The sequence below is a fragment of the Epinephelus lanceolatus genome, chromosome 20 (genome assembly GCF_041903045.1).
Source record: "Epinephelus lanceolatus isolate andai-2023 chromosome 20, ASM4190304v1, whole genome shotgun sequence".
Classification (NCBI taxonomy): domain Eukaryota; kingdom Metazoa; phylum Chordata; class Actinopteri; order Perciformes; family Serranidae; genus Epinephelus; species Epinephelus lanceolatus.
In genome coordinates, this window is record NC_135753.1 from 21309506 (window position 1) to 21329966 (window position 20461).

Genomic DNA, 20461 nt, shown 5'->3' on the forward strand with positions numbered 1-20461 from the left:
TTTATTTTGTGTGTGTGTGTGTGTGGCCCTCCAAGGGCCTCAGCTGAGGACTGAACTGAGCTGCTGTGAAGCATGCTGGGAGGATGTGGAGCCCCCACAGCTGTGGCATTGAGGGTTTTTCTTTTTTATTTTTTGTTCAGAAAGGACAAAAAAAGATGACAAAAAAGATTTTAGTAGTTTATAATTTAATCTGTTTTCATGGTTTTGTTTTCATGGCGAGTATGGCAGAGTGCTGTGGGCAAGCCTTACAACGTGATGACAGAACCAACCAATCGCATGGAGGATGGCAGATGGAACATGCATTGTACTGTATTGTATTGAAATATTTTACATGAAGCAAGTACCCTGACAATAAAAGTGGAAACATTGATATTGTTAATTGTGTGTGTGTGCAAGCAGCCGATGAGTTATTTCCCCTTTGCACCCTTAATGACATGTTTTCTTTTGTTCTTTTCTTTTGCCATTTCTACATCACAAAGCAAGGGCTGCTGACTATTTCCCAAGAATACGGATAAATCTCATTAGCTGGCAGGAAATGGGTAGATGATTTTTAATGGTGACATCAATCTTTGCCCTTTCAACAACACAGAGTCACAGATTGTCCACCCCAATAAAAACCTTAAAGAAGCAGAGGACTTTTATTTTTTGACAGAGTTTAAGACGTTTTCACTATAAACTGATGCAGAAAAGGCACACAAACATGCAGGAAATTAAGTGTTTGACGCTCAAAAACATCACATTTCATTTGTGTCCCCCAAATGTTGGAACAAGACCTACACCCTTGCCTCATTGTCGTTAAATTATAGTGACCCTTTGATATGTTACATGTTATTTTTAGACAACAGACTTTAAGCTAAATAGGGCTACAAGAAACTATTATTTTTATTATTGATTACGCCAGAACAAAGGAATGATTTGCACCTCTATTTCCTAACAGGTGTGTAGGTGAGGGACGAGCAGTAATCCTGATGAAGGTCCAGTCACCGAAACATTGCAGCATTAAATTCATATTTTTGCAAGTTAGCAAATTATTGACCACACTGACAATAATTTTCTGAATTAATCAATTATAATCTGGCCTATAAAATACAAAAATAGTGGGGAAAAAAAGTCATACACTGGATGTAAAGTCCAAGTGCGCCAAAACAAGTCCAAACTGCCCCACTTTGTTACAGTCACATACTACTGTGCTTTGATATTCATGGCTAAATCAATTATATATGTTAAACTGACAGCTGGATAACAAATGCAGGCTGTGGCTTCCCCCCTTGTCCAGGAATAGCAGTGCATTTTCAATAATGAAACTCCCTTTCCCTTCTCAAGTGGACTGAACCCAGTCTACAGTGTAAGAGACTATTTGCCTCTCCCTGCTTTGATGACTGCCATCTCCCTCAGACTGTTTTTGTCTACACAAACACACCTGGGAGAGCAACGCACAGATCTAAGTATAGCAAGTCCTCTTATTGAACCTCTTCCTGCAGGATGCTGGCCCAGCTATTTCAGTCTGTTATACAATACTATCCCAGCTCATTCTCAGCATCACTGCCCGGAGCTTGTTTCTAACCCCCTGAAAACCTCTCTGGCTCACAGTTTTCTGCTATCACTCGTTATCTAAATAGGTCTTCATGACTACAAAATCCCCACAGGCCCCAAGATGAATTTAAAGCCCTAATAATTTTGACAAGGAGTGGGTCCCAGTTGCGTGAAAAAAATAAAAATAAAATGTTAAGCTGTTCAGCAACACCCAGCCGTAGCCCCGCCTCCTCCATTCGCAGCACCGCTCTCGAGCCGGGGAGTCTCCCTGTCAATCATTCGCTTTGCGCAACACCATTGGTTGATAAGAACGCCCATCATGTGTTAAATCCCCTGCTGTGTGATTCGATTGGTGCACATGGCTAGTGGGCGTGTCCTCGTCCTCAAAGGATTGTTGCCCGGAGTGGCCAGACGGGCTGGGGACACAGGATGGAAGAGCTAATAGGAGTATCTAACGGGACATGCGGACGGGCTGATTTCTTCTAATATTTCAAGTGCTGGTGAGGGTCTTATGGTACTTTTTACAACCTCTAATGGCAGCTTTTATCTGAGGGGTAGAAACTGTGTGGCTATTTCTGTTGACTGTAGTCTCATTTGTCCGAACTATGAACTCGACCACTGGACATAAGCTAGCTAACCAAGTGGTCAGTTGGTGCGGACCCCCCAGTTAAGGATAACAAACGGACTCTCCGTGGCCGAAACCCGCCTTGAACATTGAATATTTTAAGCAACTTTACAGCTTTTCGGAGCAGATAATTGATACTGGTTGTACACCGACGTGTGAATCAGTTTGTGAGGAGCCCAGGCAGAAAACGGCTGGTTAAATTTGAGATTAAAACTGACAGAAATTCACGGGAGCCGAGGTGGATGAACAGATGTGGGTCAGTCCATCAGTAACGGGAAGCGACGGTGCGGAACAGTGATTGATCGCGGTTGCCATTAGTTCACGCCTGCGTGTGTATGTGTGCGTGTTTCTGTGGATGTGCGTGTCCGTGCGTGGATCAGCCTGTGGGGAGCAGAGAAAAGGAGTGTGTGTGTGGATGAATTTGGGATTTTTAGGCATAAAACATCAAGATAATACATTGTTATAACTTAAGCTTGACATTCACGTGAGACTGTAGCCAACCTGAAATCCATGTAAAGTACTGATTTATGAAATATAAATGATGGCAAGTTAATAATTGATACTGATATTACAACGACAGCTTACCTCATATTCATAGCAAATATATCACCAATATCTAGCTGCAACTATTCAGTATGAATCAATGATCTGACCATATTTTAGAGTAATTGATTATGAATAATCTCATATATGTAAAATAGCAAAATTAATACAAACAAATGCAAAATATGGAGCTCAAAGTGAGAAGTGCTTGGTGTTGCAACAGCTAAATGAATTTAAAATGTTCAGTTTATGTCATAAAGATAAAGACAAATAATTTTTACAACTGTCAAGTTGAACTTGTGATGAATACTGATATTATAACGACAGCTTACCTCATATTCATAGCAAATATATCACCAGTATCTAGCTGCAACTATTCGCTGTTAATCAAGTAAGTGACCACATTTCAGATTAACTGATTGTGAGTAATCTAATGTATAGAATTGCAATATTAACACAGAACAAATGCAAAACATGCAACTCAAAGTGAGAAATGCTTGGTATAGAAACAGTTTGCAACTGTCAAGTTATACTTCGTTATGGATACTGAGATTATATTCCTGTGTGTTCCTCATATTGATAGCAAATATATGACCAATATCTTGCTGCAACTACTTACTATCAATCAATAAATCGACCATATATTAGATTCATGTATAAAATAGCAAAATGAACACAAATCAAATGCAAAACGTGGAGCTCGGTGTAAGAAATGCTTGGTATTGCAACAGCTAAATAAACTTAAAATGCTCAATTTATGTCATTAAGATAAAGGCAAACAATATTTACAACTGTCAGGTTGAACCTTGTTATTGATTCGTGTGTTATAACCACAGTTAACCTCATATTTATAGCAAATATATCACCAATATCTAGCTGCAACTGTTCGCTGTTAATCAATAAAGCAACAACATTTTAGATTAATTGATTGTGAGTAATCTAATCAATAAAATTGCAAACACAAAACAAAAGCAAAACATGGAGTTAGTGAAGCTTACTTAATCCAAACAACAGCTAAACAAAAACTTAAAATATTCAGTTAATTTCATAAGGATGGAAGTAAGCATGTTGGTGTCAAACTGAAAGCGACACATGCAGTATTTCATACTTGATTGATTATTACATTTTCAATCAACTAATTAATCCACTACCAAAATAAATCGTCTGTTTAGCCCATAGGATCACCGTTGGGATTATGACAACTTGGGGTCATGTTTGTATTAAAAAGTCAGGCATTAGATTAAGATAAATCCTGCAGATTAACTCAACAGATATGAGGGCTGGATGATTTAGATGAAGACGCAGGATATTCTTAGATGTCAATATATATCACAACATGGCAAAATCACACAGTGACAAATTCAACCAACCAAACTCGTTGTATGTATAAAAAGAGCACATTTTGTTAGTTTCTGAGAACAGCTCTGAATTGCTCTGAATTAATGTGGACATAAATTTGCATAATGATGGGATGATAAGATTATATCATCACGTTATAATTTTGTTAAAAGTCAGTAAATGACATTATTAAGTTATTGCCCAGCCCCAACAAACAGTCTGTCTTTTTGGCTCTAAAACAGAACTTATGGCCAAGCCTGCCAGCCTACTCTTTTTGTACACACTGAGGATTTACTGTTTGGTCAATAACTGTATACCCACAGGGTCTGAATGTCTCACCACGCGTGCACCTGAGTAATAATGGGACGAGGAGATCTTCCTGGACAGGCGCAGTGTCACAGCAGAAATTTTTTTACGTCATATTTGGGGCAGTGTGACCTGACGTAATCCAGGCTGCATTATTCATAACATCAGTGCAAGCAAAACAGCCTGCAACACAAGAAGCTGTACTCGGCTCATAAATTGCTAATGACTTCCCTTTCAGATCTTAATGGAGTTCTCACATCTGTAGTAAATGCCTCTTCTGTCTCTGTGAGCTGGTGTAGAGATGTGAGCATCTTGCAGGAGTCGCAAGGGGAAGTGTGTTTTACCCTGAATGTCACCCCTCTGAGGATCAAAGACATTTTTGGCTGCGGAAGGGACAGTTTACATGCTGCTAATGGGTCGTTTCAGAGGCTACCTGGTGTGTTTGTGTGTGTTTGTACATGTTTGTATGCCTGAATGCCTGAGTGTGCATATTGGGTTGTAATAAATTAAGCATCCAAACACGTGACAAAAAGGAAGAGCGAGAAACAGTAAGCATGGGAGTGAGAATCTGTGTTTGAGAGCATAAGCTAATACATCCTCTCTGGTGGTGTCTCTGGCTTATGTTCAGGCTCCACTTTCCCTTTCTCGCCCCTGTCTTTCTCCCCGAGTGAGCGGAGGAGCGATCGCTTGCTACGCTTTCACTGCAAGAGTACAGGGGGCCTTAAAGAAGGTCGAAGAGGAGGAGGAGGAGGAGGGGGAGGATGCATGGGAGAGCTAGTGCTGTTGCCGTGTGAACGGAGCTCTATTGTCCCGGGAACCTTTCAGTGGCTTCCCCGAGGTCCCTGTTCATACCCCTCCCCCCATCTGATACACCCTTTCTCCCGCACAAACACATAAACACACACACACACACACACACACACACACTTTGTCCACCTCTTAATGTTGCTCACAACCTTTCCTTTCTGTCTCACACACTGTCTCATTCACTGTCTCCTTCCTGTCACACACTCTTGTCCCACTTGGTGTCTCTCTCATGCGCCCCTCTTCGCCTCCACTTTCCCCTCATTTCTCACAAGCAGACAAGGCCCGTCTCTCCTCCCTCCTCCCTCCTCCCTTCTCGTGTTCGCCCCCCAGTCAGTCGCTCATTATTTCGCCTCATTGATGTGATTGTCATGCCAGCCAGACAGCAGAAGCAAAAACATACAATTTTCTCATTTGCATCACCTCCCTCTCATCCCATGCTACAACAAGAGCAGTGTTTCCAAAATGTTTATGCAAGGAGCGCTTTTGCTCCAAACCAGACCTTAGTGGCTGTATTCAGTGTCCTTTGTGGCAGCACATGATGGTGTAATTTTACCCTTTGTTTTCTCTTATTGGCGTGAGGCTGTTGGGGTTTGCAGGGGGTCGCTAGCTGAGAAAACGAGGCCAGATGAGGACTCGGCTGGTGGGAATCATCCCCAGTGAACAGAAGTGTCTCTTTTCTGTTTTGGATAGCTGAAATGACATGATCTGTAATTACAGTAGTTTCCTGCTGAGACACTGATAACACAGCACTGCTGCTTGCTTTGTTGGTGATTTATTGTATTGATGATTTAACCTCATCTTTGTATTTGGTGTGTTATTATGAGATAAGGATTCAGAAAGAATGAAAGATTTGAAGCCACTCAGAAGGCCTATAGTCATAGCTGTGAGGGATTTTAAAACCTACTTCTCCTGAAACAAAATGTCTCTGCAAGGTCCAAAAACATGAGTTGTATTTCTAGTACCTTTCAGCTATTATTAGCCTTCTGTCACACTGCCAGAGCTCCTGTGTCGTTCCAGCCTGCTTTTCACTGAGGAGATTTTTTTTTTATTTGGCGTAGCTGCACAGGAAAAAGTCTGGAACTGCACTTGTAGTTCGGAGCGAAATCATTTAATCAGTGAATCTAAAAATGGTGTGAGCATGTTTCCATCTGCCACCCCGTCCATCCGTCCGTCCTCTCGGTTTCTTCTGGAGTCATAGCTGTATTGTTCTGGCCAAGTGTTTGGACAGGAAGGAGAGATGTGACACAGGGAGGACCAGGAAACAGGAGCCAGGTTGAGACCAGCAAAAACAGGAAGCAGGAAGAAGCTCTGATAAGATGGCCGCTCCGATGCACCCTGGACTTTTGTTGCTTTGAGGAATTGTTTGTAGTTCTTTGAACTACAGGGAGTGTAAAGTGTCTGGTCAAAGAGCCAGGGAGGGTTTAAAGGGACAGTTCATCCCGAAATCAAATTTTTTGGTTTACCTCTAGTGCCATTAATCAATCTAGATTGTTTCGGTGTGAGCTGCCGACTGTTAGAGATGTCTGCCTGCTCTTGGGATGAGGTGGCACTTGACTTGTGGTGCTCAAAGTGCCAAAAAAACATTTGAATAACTCTGCAGCAATGTCTCTTTCCAGAAACCATGACCCAGTTACTCAAGACAATCCACAGACTTGTTGTGAGCAGTTTCATGTAGGAACTATTTTCTTTCTACCACACTACACCCGCCAACCACATCACCACGCATTAGGAACCGTGCATCTACTGCCAGCTCACCAAGCACCACCGAACCAGATAACATTACAGCTCAGCAGAGGAGGACTTTATTAATGTTTACATCCCTTGCTGTCACAAGCACAGACCTCTTGTCCATGAGATGCTTGATGTAGACAGTTGCTATGGGGGGTAAATGTGTCTAACACATTGTAAGTGGTGTGTAACTTTGGAGTGCCCTTTTGTTTCCTGCCTTTTTGGTGTTTGCCTGACCACATCCATGAATCTCTGTTTGTGTCAGGATTCCAGCTGGGGCTCTGACAAGCCGGCCTAGGATTAGCTGGCATGCTGTATCTTCCTATCCCTAATGCTTTAATCTCTCTGCTGGTTGCCACAAGTCTTGTGGCTCTGGGACACTGTTGGTAAACACTGTCAGTTCTCTGGCTACCGAGAGGGTGGACAGAAAAATAGAAACTGCAACAACAGCAACAAAAACTACACCCACAAAAATACATTTATAGGGAGGATGCCACCTCCAACAGGAAAGTTATATTTATTGGAGGCATATTTGATTTGGCTTCATCGGTTTGTGTCATTCACCTCAGTGTGAACTACAGCAGGGTGATGCTGAAGCAATCAAATGTGAACATTCTGACTCATTATGTTGGAACGTAATGTAATGAGGGTTAAAACGGTATGAATATTACAGAATTTATAGTATTACCAGTCAGAATGACCCTTAAAGGAATGAAAACAGAAGGGTTATAGTTGGTTGAACAAACGTTTTATTACCATAATCATACCTTGAAACCATTTTCTTAATGGAAAAGTCTCCACTTATAAAATAACTAAAATAAAGGAGAGATTCAATGTCCAGCTGCATTTTTTTCCCACTGTCATAGATAAGCAAATGTACATGCCGTGGTATGATAACCGTCAACTTTTGTATCACAGTATACCTTGATTTGGTATATCGCTGCAACCCTAAATGTAACTGTGTCTTCATTACAATATTTAATTTAAACCATAAGCGCGTGAATATGATGATGAAGCAGCCAACAGCTGTTTAACAGTGAAATAATTTTGGAGAATGTGATATTGTATCCGTATTTAAGATTATAAGATTAAGCAAAGATATTAAATTATGGCTGGAACAACTAGTCACTTAATCGACTGACAGAAAATTAATTGATGACTTATTTAATAACTAATTGTTTAAAGGTATACCATGCAGGAATTGTGGGATACTGCTTGTAACATTCACTCAGAACAAGCTATGTATTTGTATTGTCTGCTTGGCATTTCGCCTCATTATATGTACATTTTGGTGCTGCGTTAATATTTGTGACTTCTTCTTAGATACCTGCTGCTGACGGTCTGGTCGCTACCTTTGTATAAAGTCCTGACCACACCTGAGCACTGGGGTACATGCCCTGAATTGTCATGAACACAGCAAGGAAATAAGAAAACACAGACAGACGGTCGAGACTTTTGGATCAATACGCCGCCAAATACTTCTTGTCAGTCATAAGTGATGATTGAGAGGCATTACTATACATTGTCTTTGCATTGTTTTTTAGGACAATCCTGCATAGTATACCTTTAAAGTAGAGCGGGTTGTCCACTAATCAGAAGATCAGCAGTTTGTTCCCCGGCTCCTCCAGTCTGCAAGTGTCCTTGAGCAGGATACTGAACCCCACATTCTCCTGATGGTTCCATCAGTGTGTGAGTGTGTTAAAAAACTGAGTAGCAGGTGGCACCTTGTATGGTAGCTTCGGCCGCCAGTGTGTGAATGGGTGAATGTGACTTGTAGTGTAAAAGCACTTAGAGTGGTCAAATAACTAGAAAGGCGCTATACAAGTGCAGGACTATTTACCATTTAAGTGATTTTTTAAGCAAAAAAAGACAAAAAATCTCTGGTTTCAGCTTTTCAAATGTGAATATTTGCTGCTTTTAAAATGAAAATTGAATTTATTTGAGTTGGGGTTGGATTACACAAGAAATTTGAAATTGCGATGGCCATCTTTACTATTTTCAGACATTTTATAGAACAAATGATTCATCAGCTAATTGAGAAAATAATCAGGGAATGAATTGATAATGAAAAAGAATAGTTGCAGCATCATGATAATCTAAGTCATACACAACATCTAGCCTCAGTCTATAGATTAATACATATGTTTCTTGCTCTATAGCAGATGCGTACAGTGCTGTCCACAGTCAGTGGGGGCAGGCTGTCTCATTCATGGACAGCAGATCAGATTCAGTTGGTCAGCATCTGCCTGCTGCTTTCTCCATTACAGACCGTCTCTCTTACCAAAGTACAAATGTCTAAAACAGTGTGTGCTTGCTTGTTCCCTTTGTATCCCTGCAGTTTGTGACGGTGTGAGGCCTCACCATGCCGCTGGTGAAGAGGAACATCGAGCCCCGTCACCTCTGCCGAGGGGAGCTCCCTGAAGGCATCGGCAGCGAGCTGGAGTGTGTGATGAACAACACGCTCTCTGCCATCATCCGTCAGCTCAGCAGCCTGAGTAAGACACACACTCACATGGACAAACACACGCACCCACAATGTAGAACAAGAAGAAAACAGCTTCTGAAAGGCTCAAAGAGGTCTTTGTTTAACATAAGAAAACATATTGAAACTACAGCATCCTCAGGCTGTGACCCCCGCTAACTTCAGTGTGACGACTGTCTTCACTGTGTGTGTGTAGCCTCTTTGTAGCAGGACAAGATCACATGGTTTCACCAGTAATCCCGAAGCTGTGATTGATTTGGGCGTTGTCATGGTTACAGGGCCTGGGGTCACTGGGCTAGCAGCAGACTTACAGCAACCTCGCACTGGAGCACGGAGGGTTGAAATGTAATCCTTTTAGATAGCTCTGCAAAAGTGAACTTATCTGGACAGCTGTGTGGATGGGAGTGTGCAGATAGACTGTGTGTGTGTGCATGACTGGATGGGTGCGTGTTAACTGTGTCTGTGTGCAGCACTGTTTCATATGGATTGTTATGCTCACTGTAAATGCATTAGACAGAGTTATTACAGCACCGAGGGCATCTATCAGCCCATCCATCTTCTATTCCCATGTCCTCACTTCTCTCCTGTCAACAGCCTGTTATCTGTTGTCCTTTGACAGTTATCCTTCACCCATTCATCCTCAGTTGAATCCATTTTCCCTCTTGCATGCTAACTTGTTGAGAGGTCATTCTGAACCACAGCAGCATACATTAAACCTGTCCTTTTTGCTGTTGACCTCCTACGTTTTAACCCAGTCGTGTCCACTCTCTGTCTTTTATTGTGTCAAGTTCCTGTACTGGGAGTGGGCCTTTCAACAGCAGCTGTGGGAGCTATATATAATTGCCCATGCACGCCTGGAGGGTTGTATCCACAGACTACATACATGTGCATGTCTGTGTGCACATGTATGTGTGTAAGTGAACCGTAAGAATCCTCAGGAGGGGTCAGAGTTGACTGGGCTCAGCATGCCGGATCTGAGATTCTTCCTTCCTCTAAATATTTTTCCTGCAGCCCATCCTGTCAGCAGGAGGGACAGAAATAGCCCTTCGAGTGTGTCTGTGTGGGTTTGCCGTACCACCTTTATACACAGACTGTTCTATGATTAAACAATGTTATTAAACAAGCCTGGCTGGGTTTAACCTGTTGACATCTAGGGGAAGCATTTTTTTATCCAGGTTTTGTCATTTCAGTACTGCCTGGCAGTCTTTTAGTAAAAGCCTTTTACACTTATTAGCCACAGGCTAAACCCCCAGTGCCTACAGTTTATAGTTTTCCATAAACTGTGTGTTAACTGTCGTTTCACACTTACAGCTTTTAATTTGGTTTACTTCCTCTCTGGAGCAGTTGTCTCCACTTTTCAGGGTTATTCCCTGTTAAGAACATGAGTGTGAATGAGGGTTAGAACTAAACAACAAAATGTTAGTTATCCAGTCAAATATCAAAAATTGCTGCAATCCATTCTGACAATGCTAAGCCAAGCCTCTGCTTTACAAACTGCAGGGTTCCCATGGTTACGGAAAACCTAGAAAAGTCATGGGATTTCACAATCACATTTGCCAGACCTGTAATAGTCAATGGAATTTAGTTGCGTATAATGAAATTTTAACAGTGATCTTCTGTGGATAACCTTCCACGTAATGTAACATCACGGCAAATTTATTTTCTGTAGCTGCTGACGTAACATTGCTCCAATCACTCCACATGTTATAAGAACAGCTGCCAATAGAGTGCTCCAAGGATGGTGTATTTTTTTAGGCCAACCCTGAAGTTAGCAATACTCTGGTTACCTCGCCAAAAAAGCCAATGGGAGTTTTCCATTGAATTATTGCAGAAATAAACTTGGTGGCAAAGTTTATGATACTTGCATGTTTTGTTCAGCAATATAATCTTTACAAATTAACACCACTTGCATGATTTTTGAAGCGTAAATGCGATCTCCAGAAGTAAAAAGCTACCGTTAGGCTATAAGCAAACTACACCACAGCTGCATGGCTTCAGTGTCGACACCATAACAAGGCTGTCAGCTGTTGTCTCATTTAACCTCTTGTTAGCAACCCCATTTTTTAAGTTGTGCAAAAGCTTCAAAATCCACGAGTAGGGTATTTACTGATGTGTTTTATGCTGTAGAATAAAAATGTGAGTGTTTCTCAAGCCCATTGCAGGCATCTAACCAAAAACCCATTCAAAAAGCTATTGAATTTGAGACAAGGGGAGCGGAAGTGCAAATATGCAAACTCATTTCTAGATTTTGGCACTAACTCCTGCACTGCTCTGTAGTGCTTGTTTTGACTGCACAACATCAGGGTCAGGAGCAGCAATGACTTTAGCACATGTACAGGGTCTTTGTGTCTGTGGGTGTGAACATCTGGAGGGTAGCCATGCATTAATAAATATGGATACAAGGGTTTAAGTGTATGAAATCTACCCATATTCTACTCTGAGTCACTAAACACTATCACTGTAACAATGGGATTATGTGTTTTGCTTAATGGCACATCAACAGCAGCTGTTGATGTAGCGAAGAGAGAGTTATTTTCTTTCCCTGCTAACATTTGTACAGATGGTTTAGGGCTTTGAACTGGTCACCCTGAGGCGATGAGTCTCCAGCAGTAACAGGACAGTGATGAATAACTTCAATAAACAGGTGTAGGAGGATTTCAGCAGTTAGTGCATGTTCATTTATTAATGAGAGATGTTGCTAAATGGAGCTGGATGAGATGCCATTTCCTGCGCAGACTCACATTGTGTCACATTACCACCGTATCGATTGGACTCCAGTCTCCGCAGGGATTTACTTGGCTCCAGATTTCTCTCTGAAAGCTCTCAAATTCCCCGTCTCTCTGTCTTCTCTGCCGTTCCCTTCCAGGTAAACATGCGGAGGATATATTTGGCGAGCTGTTCAATGAGGCCAACACCTTCTATCTGCGTGCCAACTCTCTCCAGGACCGCATTGACCGGCTAGCCGTCAAGGTCACGCAGCTTGACTCCACCGTAGAAGAAGGTGGGTGAGAGGTTAAAGGGCTGAAGGGGAAAAGCACAGGAAGTCATCGCTTACAGAGAAAGAACGGCTCAGTGTTTCTGTTTGACAGCTGATAAAAACTTAGTTCAGGGTTCTTCTCCCTGTTGGTAGTGCTACCCACAGTACAGCAACTTTTAGGTCTGTTTTTTGCTCACATAGGTGATCAGGAGGCACTTTCACATGACACAAAGTCAGTGGATAGCATTGTCATTTTCCCCTCTGGTGTTGGCAGGACTTCATTCTGCTCTGTCTCTATCACCCAAGTGTTTTCAGTCTCATCTTTTCCGCCTGTTCTACCAACATCCAACCACTCATTTAACCACCTTTTGTGCTCTCAGTTTCCCTACAAGACATCAACATGAGGAAAGCCTTCAAGAGCTCCACCATTCAGGACCAGCAGGTGGTGTCCAAGAGCAGCGTGCCCAATCCTGTCAAAGAGATGTACAATCTGAGCGACAAGCCTCCACCACTCAGCATCCTCTCGTCTTACAGGTTGGTGTAATCAATGCGCACACACTCAGCAAACACTCTCTGCTTATGCCCACACAGCATAATCACAGCCATGTTCTCTGAGCTCTGTTGTAGGGTTTTCAATCAAGAGCTTCTTTTGCCCCCCACCCCCCAAGTGCGTCCTTCAGAGATGAGGAAAATGTGAAAATGATTATACCGTTTTGGGTTATAGTATTTCCACTTACATTTAAGACTTAATTTTCTTAGTTTTAACAAAGCATGTGCTTGTTAACAAGGCAGTTTTAAAGATCTAAAATTTAAAGTTTAAACCATATGTTCTACTTTATAACTTTGGCATGATACTTAAAGTCATCCCCTGTTCTGGATTTGATTTCAGCTCCTTGTGTTTGACCTACATTCGCAGTGAAACAGCAGATTTGGTCCTATTTCTTACTGCTACTTGATGGCTGCTTTTATCCGCTGTGCTTTCCAGTACTTTGGGTGCATTACATATTTAGCACGGCTGGCTCCAGAGGGAGTCCAACTCCTAACCCTGACTACATAGCACACTTTCCTCTCTCTTTCTCCAGTCTTTCTGTCTCCCTGCCTTTTCACTCTCACATCCTGTCATTTCCAGTTACGCTGGATCCCCACACATAACTTCACCCTCGTTCTTCCATCAGCCTCTTCCACGTTTGCAATATTCATAGCTTGACATGTTTTTTACTACACTCAGTCCTCCTACAGAGACACTGAGCCAAAAAATACTACCCTTCTCTCTATCTGCACATGCACTGGCTCTACTTCATACACGTTTCTAAACAAAGACACTAGTGCAGCTGTGTAACCCTCTCTGTGTCTGTTTCTGTAGGGATGACCACAAGGAAGCACTCAAGTTCTACACCGATCCCTCCTACTTCTTTGACCTGTGGAAGGAGAAGATGCTGCAGGACACAGAGGATAAGAGGAAAGAGAAGAGGAAGCAGAAGGTACAGTGCAGTTCACGAGGAGCTCACAGATAATGCTATGATTTAATACACAAGTACAGAGATTTTACTCGCTTGCCAGCCTCCAACTGATGCTATCCTGTAGCTATTCTACTTCTACCGCTGTAGTCAGTAACCAAATAATGTTATCAGGTTAGTTTCGAACATTTAATATCCAATTTATCTCCGAATCACCCCCCCTGACAATCGGAGGAGAAATCCAGTCTGGGAACTTGGTCGGTACCGATGATTTTCTGTTGATGTGAGAGGCTTACGGATACAGTCTTAAACCACCCAAACTGCTCACAGACTTGTCATACCTTGATCATTTCAAACATGTTTGATATTTAGGATGTAAAATCTAGACGGTAGTGGCAAACATCCTAGCCCTTGACACTAACGTTAGCAAGCATACCACTGTAGACAGACATTTAAACTGACATTTAAAATCTCACCACTTCTCGCTGAAGAATCGACAACCCGCACTGACCCAACCATTTTCTCACCTGTACTCATTTAGCCCCCTGCTTTTGTTTTACTCACTGCAAAGCACTGTTAATGTTACAACAAGCTGTCTCACCACGTCAGCCTCCATTTTGTTTACACCTGCCTCCCCATAAGATCACATGAGGTGATGTGCTCATGCTCCCCCTGGCACTATAATCATAATAACATCCTGTAGTGTGTGGTGTGTGTTATTTTCAAACCTTGCAGTGTGTGCATGTCTGAAATTAGAGAGATGGACACCTGTGAAAGTTCTCCATATGTGCATAACGCAACCCGAAACTGCTGCAGTCTGAGCACGACTTCGGTGGAACTGATTTTATTGTCATCCATAGAATAAGACATAATGAAGGACAGTAAACAGCTCTTGAAGTTTCTATTCATAGTCTGATTTTAACAAAACAAAATGGCCTAAACACTCTCCTTCGCTGTCTTTCTCTTAGGAGCAGAGGCGCTGTGTGGATGGGACGTTACAGAGGGAGGTGAAGAAGGTCCGAAAGGCGAGGAACCGTCGGCAGGAGTGGAACATGATGGCTCTGGATAAAGAGCTGAGGCCGGACCATCGACACACTATACACCGAGATAGGGGGGCGTCCTCTGAGGGCTCGATGTCACCAGAGAACAGGTAGGTCCCATATTTGCCCTGATCCTTCTAAGAATCATTGATAAGCCCTAATCAAAAACTCTACAGTATTATTTAACCCTCCATCTTCTCTTCCTCCTCCACTGTCTCTATCAGGGGTCACGGTCCTGATCAGCACCACTACCCCAATGTCATGAACCATGCTGGCCACGCCCACACCTACTCCGGCCCACCGCCCAGCGTCCTGGCTGCCCAGATGGCTTCAGGGCACGGCCCTCGTGGAGGAAGTGAGCATGATGCTAGAGGCAGGGCCATGATGGCCTATCAGGGTGGGACACTGGGCCGTGTTCACCACCACCAGGTCCCGCTGCCTCCTCCGCCCACTGAGGCTATGAACGGTGGCTCCATGTCCCTTCCTCCAATGGACTACAGGTAAACAGATTCGATGGGACACACTTCTATAGCTTGCTCTTACTTTCGTATCTCAAGCTTTTCCCACACTGTCACTCATGTGTTATTTATATTTATATTTTGTGTCTCTTTGTGACATGTTTGGATGTTTTTTTAGTATAACAATACATCCAGTTGGGGTCATTCTTCCTAAATCAAATCATATTTGTCCCTCACTGCTGCTCTTGCTCATTGTTGATTTTATGTGGCCACAATTCACTTTGAGCTCATGCTGCCCCCTAGTGGGTCCGTGTCCTCATGCTTCACTCTCAATCCCTGAAGACTGTGTTTGTGCTTGTAAACCAAAGTACACACTGCTGTCTCTACAATTCTCTTTCACTCTCTATCTCTTGCAGTATGGATGGCTATGCCAACACCGGCCCCCCTCCTCCCCCTCCAGCCCCTCTCATCCCCTCAGCCCAAACTGCCTTTGCCTCACCTCCTGGAGGTCCAATGCCTCTGCCTGGCGCTGGTGGCTTCGCTCCACCTCCACCGCCTATATGTGGAGCCCAGGCAGCTCCACCACCTCCTGGCCCTCCACCTCCTCCCATCCCAGCTGGTGCCTCCCACTCCACAACCCGCAAGATGTCCTCCTCTGCACCTGCTGAGACATCAGTGGTCAATGATGCCCGCAGTGATCTGCTGGCTGCTATACGTATGGGTAAGAGCTGTAGCGTGTTTATATGTGTGTCCATGAAGATTAATGTGTACGTGTATCTTCTTTTTAACAATATGCGTACGTATTACAAGGCCTACAAAGAGTATTTACTCCCCTTTGGAAATGTTTTATTGTTTTACAACATTGTATCAAAGGGTAACTAATGTGGCTTTGTAGACACTGATCAACAGGATAAGACCGTCTAATGTAAAAGAAACAGTTTAACGCAAATAACTGTGACCTCATTGTATTGGGACTTGTCCTGATATGACAGGAAATGGCCTAGATTTTGAGCACTATAATTAAGTGGCTCAACGATCATTTAAAGATGAGTCTTTAAGTGTTCCACAAAAGACCAAAATCTTTATGTGAGAGGAAAATGTTGGTTATAATTAACCACGGGGAGATGGCGTCATCACCGCAGTCCTTGTGTTATCTTTGGTATTTCAAACATAAATGGGTCAGACAGGTTGTAAAGGCCTACTGAGTAGGGTTTAGTGACATCTAGTGGAAAAGCTTTGCAGAATGCAACCAACTAAAAACTACGGTGGCCACCGCAAAAACACGAAGTGCCCTAACTAGCGCCAATGTTTGGTTTGTCCGTTTTGGGCTACTATAGAACAACATGGCAGACTTTGTGGAAGAGGACCCATTCCATGAGTAGATATAAACAGCTTATTCTAATATGACGAAAACACCACAGGCTTCATGCAGTAACACTCTCTTAAATCTCTTATATACTTTCTTATATTAAGAGAAGTCAACTCCAGATGCACCAAATGCTCTTAACCATCAACCATTAAATCTGTTCTTATCCAGGTGTGCTGAATGATGAATCCCACTTTATCATAAGTAACACCTCCTGAACACTATGTAAGGGCAGGTGGTGTGTTGTGTGCAAAGACTCTGGCACATGTCTAAGAACAGGCAAGATGCCACCAAACAAATTCTGTAAGAAGAAGAACTTAGTAGTAGTAGTGAGATCATTACAGCTGAATAAACGTGGACAATGTAAATGTGATTTTACAGGAAAGGTATTCAGATTCTTTACTTAAGTAAAAGTACTAATACCACACTGTAAAAATGCTCTCTTACTAGTAAACATCCTGCATTGAAAATGTTCCTTAAGTTTAAGTATGTAAGTACAATCAGGGAAATGTATTGAACTTTTAAAAGTAAAAGAACTCATGCAGAAATGTTTAAATATATTTAATAAATAATTATAACTAAATTAATTTAAAGGAAAAGCAGCAAGCCCTCATTTTTGAGAAGAAGAAACCATGAAATGTTTTTGCATGAGAAATCACAAACGATTGTGAAAATAGTAGCCAATTAATTTTCTAATAAATTGACTTATAGTTTCAGCTGCACTTCTATATTTTCATATGGCTTGAGCACAAAACCATATGATTTGTTAAGTAACTCGTAACTAAAGTTATCACAGAGTAGTAGTGGATTAAATGTACAATATTTCCCACTGAAGTGTTGTGGAGTAGAAATAGAAAGTTACAGGAGATTATAATATGCAGTAAAGTAAAAGTACCTCAAATCTGTACTTAAGTACAGTGCTTGAGTAAATGTACTTAGGTATATTCCAGCACTGGTCAGTAGAGGGATGCACAGTAACTGAAATTACAGTAATTGGGATCGATGAATCAAGTACAGTAGTCTTTCTTTAGCCCTGAAATTTAATAATTCAATCATTATTATTACTCTAAAATGTAATAATTTAAATTTGATTATATGAATGTCATGCATTTTTCTAAATGTTTCACAAGTTTAAAACATTTTTCCTCATGTTGGACAACAATTTGTCGGCTGTGCTCAGTGAGTCATAAAGTGAAAAGCAAAAATAAGAAAATAGTGGTGAATCCTAGAAATCAGTGCATACTAAAAAAATAAGAGATAATTTGTTTGTACATCTCTCCTTGCATCTCTCCTTGGCCCAATTATTATTATCAGGTGATTATAAACTAGTGAAAACATGGTAGATAATATTCCATTTCTGTCAGTAGATGCCCCTAAATCCTACACACTGCATCTTTAAACAAGTCCAGTTTAAACTTTTTATGGAACCCACAAATTTTGTAAATAATTTAGTACTAAAGTGAAAAAAATGAACTGTCGATTGTAACCTCCCACTGCATTGCAGAGCTTTGTGTATTTATAACTTCGGCAGGACAAAGCAGACCTTAGGGAGTAGCTTTACTACACAAATGTTTATGTGGAAGGTCACAGACAACTCTTATTGCACTTATGTCCATCAGTTAGTAATATGTAATTTAAACAAAAATTAGAAAGAGTATTTACTAGAGGTGTCGATTTAGGTGTCAGTATTTGTTCATTGTGTAGAGTAATAACTTGTGTTTTGCTTGGTAAATAAAAACAGATATAGTAAATTTAAACATAAATTGACCCTGTCCTGTATTAAAAATGTACATTTTTTGGATGGGATGCAGTGATGTAACTGCTATCTAAGGATATCTGCACAGATCCACATTGCAAAAATGATAGATCTTTGCAGCCGCAGATAATTCAATAGTTCAATATTTTCAGCCAGGGATCACTTGATCAAAGTGATGTGTGAAAGTATTTGCAAGCATTGTAACATTAACTTGCATATCATAGCTAATCTCTACAGTGTGTGCTGCACAGAAAGGTAGGCTAACCCTAACCCTGACCCACATTTTAGCCTGGGTGTTCATTTCTCATAGTCTATAATAAATAAATACGAGTGTTTGAGTATGGAAATTACTTAAAATGCCCATCCCCAGTATTTATAACAAATTTACAGTTACCATATTTGATATTTAAACAAAAAATGCTTTAATACAGAGTGCTTATAATTTTTTGATTCTGAGCCTCCACTGTTTTTTGGTGCTTTTTTTTCCCGCTAAATCAAGAACTAAAATCTGAAATTAAGGGAATACCACTAAAAAGACGCTACTTTTGATCCTCTTATGATCTGTATGTTTTAATTTCTTTATGTGTCAATTAAAAAAAACTCCTTCATTGTCTTACAGGCATCCAGCTGAAGAAGGTGCAGGAGCAGCAGGAGCAGCAGGCCAAGAGGGAGCCGGTTGGAAACGACGTGGCCACCATCCTGTCGCGACGCATCGCTGTGGAGTACTCCGACTCTGAGGACGACTCCGAGTTGGAGGAGAACGATTGGTCGGATTAACATACACACACAAAAGAAAAAGGATAACCACTGAAGATACACATACAATCAGTCGATCTCACACTCACTTGAAAGAATGCCCACTATACCACACTCACACTTTGTTGCTGAAAACACACACATATACACACCTACACACAATCACATGCTGTAGGTTGATATAAGCTGAATGGTCCAAAACTGGAAATGTGGGGGTGTATTCGAGATGCTTAAACACTGTAAAGACACTAGTAACATACTGTAATACTTACCACTCGATGAAACATTAACGTAGTCGGACAAATGTATCTGAAAGCATTGTGAATACACCCCAGTGGATGTTTCTCTACCTGTTATAACACTATAGACACCCCGTGAAGGTGCTTATTTCATGTATAGTCCAAGCTTGGGAGCGTTAGAAGAATTAGAAACTTTCCTCTCGAGCTAACCAATGTACTTGTCTTTTTTTAATGTTTTTACTGAAACACATGCTTTAGATCATGAGGCAAGTTTTTAACCTGTCAATAACTGGAAATGAAGTTAATGGAGTCGCTGATAATAAAGCCTCCGAGGGAGCGAATGGGGAGAGCGTCTGGGAATGCTGTGGTGAAGATGGATGAAAGGCCGATATGTAATAAGTCTTATTGATCATAAACATGATAATTGATTGAGCTATCTGCGTCTGCAATCGATCACCGCTGTGTGGGACGGGAGGGGATGGGAGGGGAGGGGGGGTCATGTATATGCTAGTGTGAGCTCTGTAACCTTTGACCCAGAGAAAAATAAAATGATGAATGAAGGATCATGGCTGGGCTGCCATGTCTCTTTACTGTTCCACTGTCGTCATAGAGACGACACATACCTGGCACTAAGACTTCAGTTTCCATAGTAACAGTACAGCTAAGAAGGGAGTTGCCAGGGAAACAGAAGAGTGTGAAAAGGGGGGCACGGAGCCAGGGCGAGGATGAACAAATTAGTCGAGGCAGGAGTTTTTATGCACAGCACATGTTTAGTTTTTTAATACAAAATTAACAAGATCTTTCAATTGAGTGAACTAACCAAAGCAATAAAAAGTACAACTAACACCTTGGAAAAATAGACACCACGTTCACACAAATGTTTTTTTGTTTTTTGTTGTTTTACAATATCTCAGTTAAGTTAGTGCATGTTGATTATCGTTTATATTTTTCATTTTGCAGATACTTAATTTGTTGTGCCATTTTCATCCAAAAAATAAAGTGCATTTCACATTGAAAACTACGCATACGTCTACACAAGATGCTGTTAAC

General features: G+C 41.6%; 1 protein-coding gene across 1 annotated transcript; it reads left to right on the plus strand.

The window, feature by feature from the left end:
• The first annotated feature begins 1929 nt into the window (after window positions 1-1929).
• On the plus strand, window positions 1930-19214 carry wasf3b (WASP family member 3b). The gene is made up of 9 exons (XM_033638108.2): window positions 1930-2033; window positions 9219-9375; window positions 12229-12363; window positions 12720-12873; window positions 13703-13820; window positions 14765-14946; window positions 15061-15336; window positions 15711-16015; window positions 19036-19214. Exons 2-9 carry the CDS (start codon window positions 9243-9245, stop codon window positions 19191-19193), a joined length of 1461 nt encoding a protein of 486 aa, XP_033493999.1. The 5' UTR covers window positions 1930-2033; window positions 9219-9242; the 3' UTR covers window positions 19194-19214.
• The last annotated feature ends 1247 nt before the right edge of the window (window positions 19215-20461 follow it).

Bases quoted from the DNA above. Each gene is read 5' to 3' on its own strand.
- wasf3b (XM_033638108.2), top strand. From the start codon at position 9,243: ATGCCGCTGGTGAAGAGGAACATCGAGCCCCGTCACCTCTGCCGAGGG. The intron at 12,364-12,719 runs GTGGGTGAGAGG...TTGTGCTCTCAG, and splicing joins TGACTCCACCGTAGAAGAAG to TTTCCCTACAAGACATCAAC. The intron at 16,016-19,035 runs GTAAGAGCTGTA...ATTGTCTTACAG, and splicing joins GCTGGCTGCTATACGTATGG to GCATCCAGCTGAAGAAGGTG.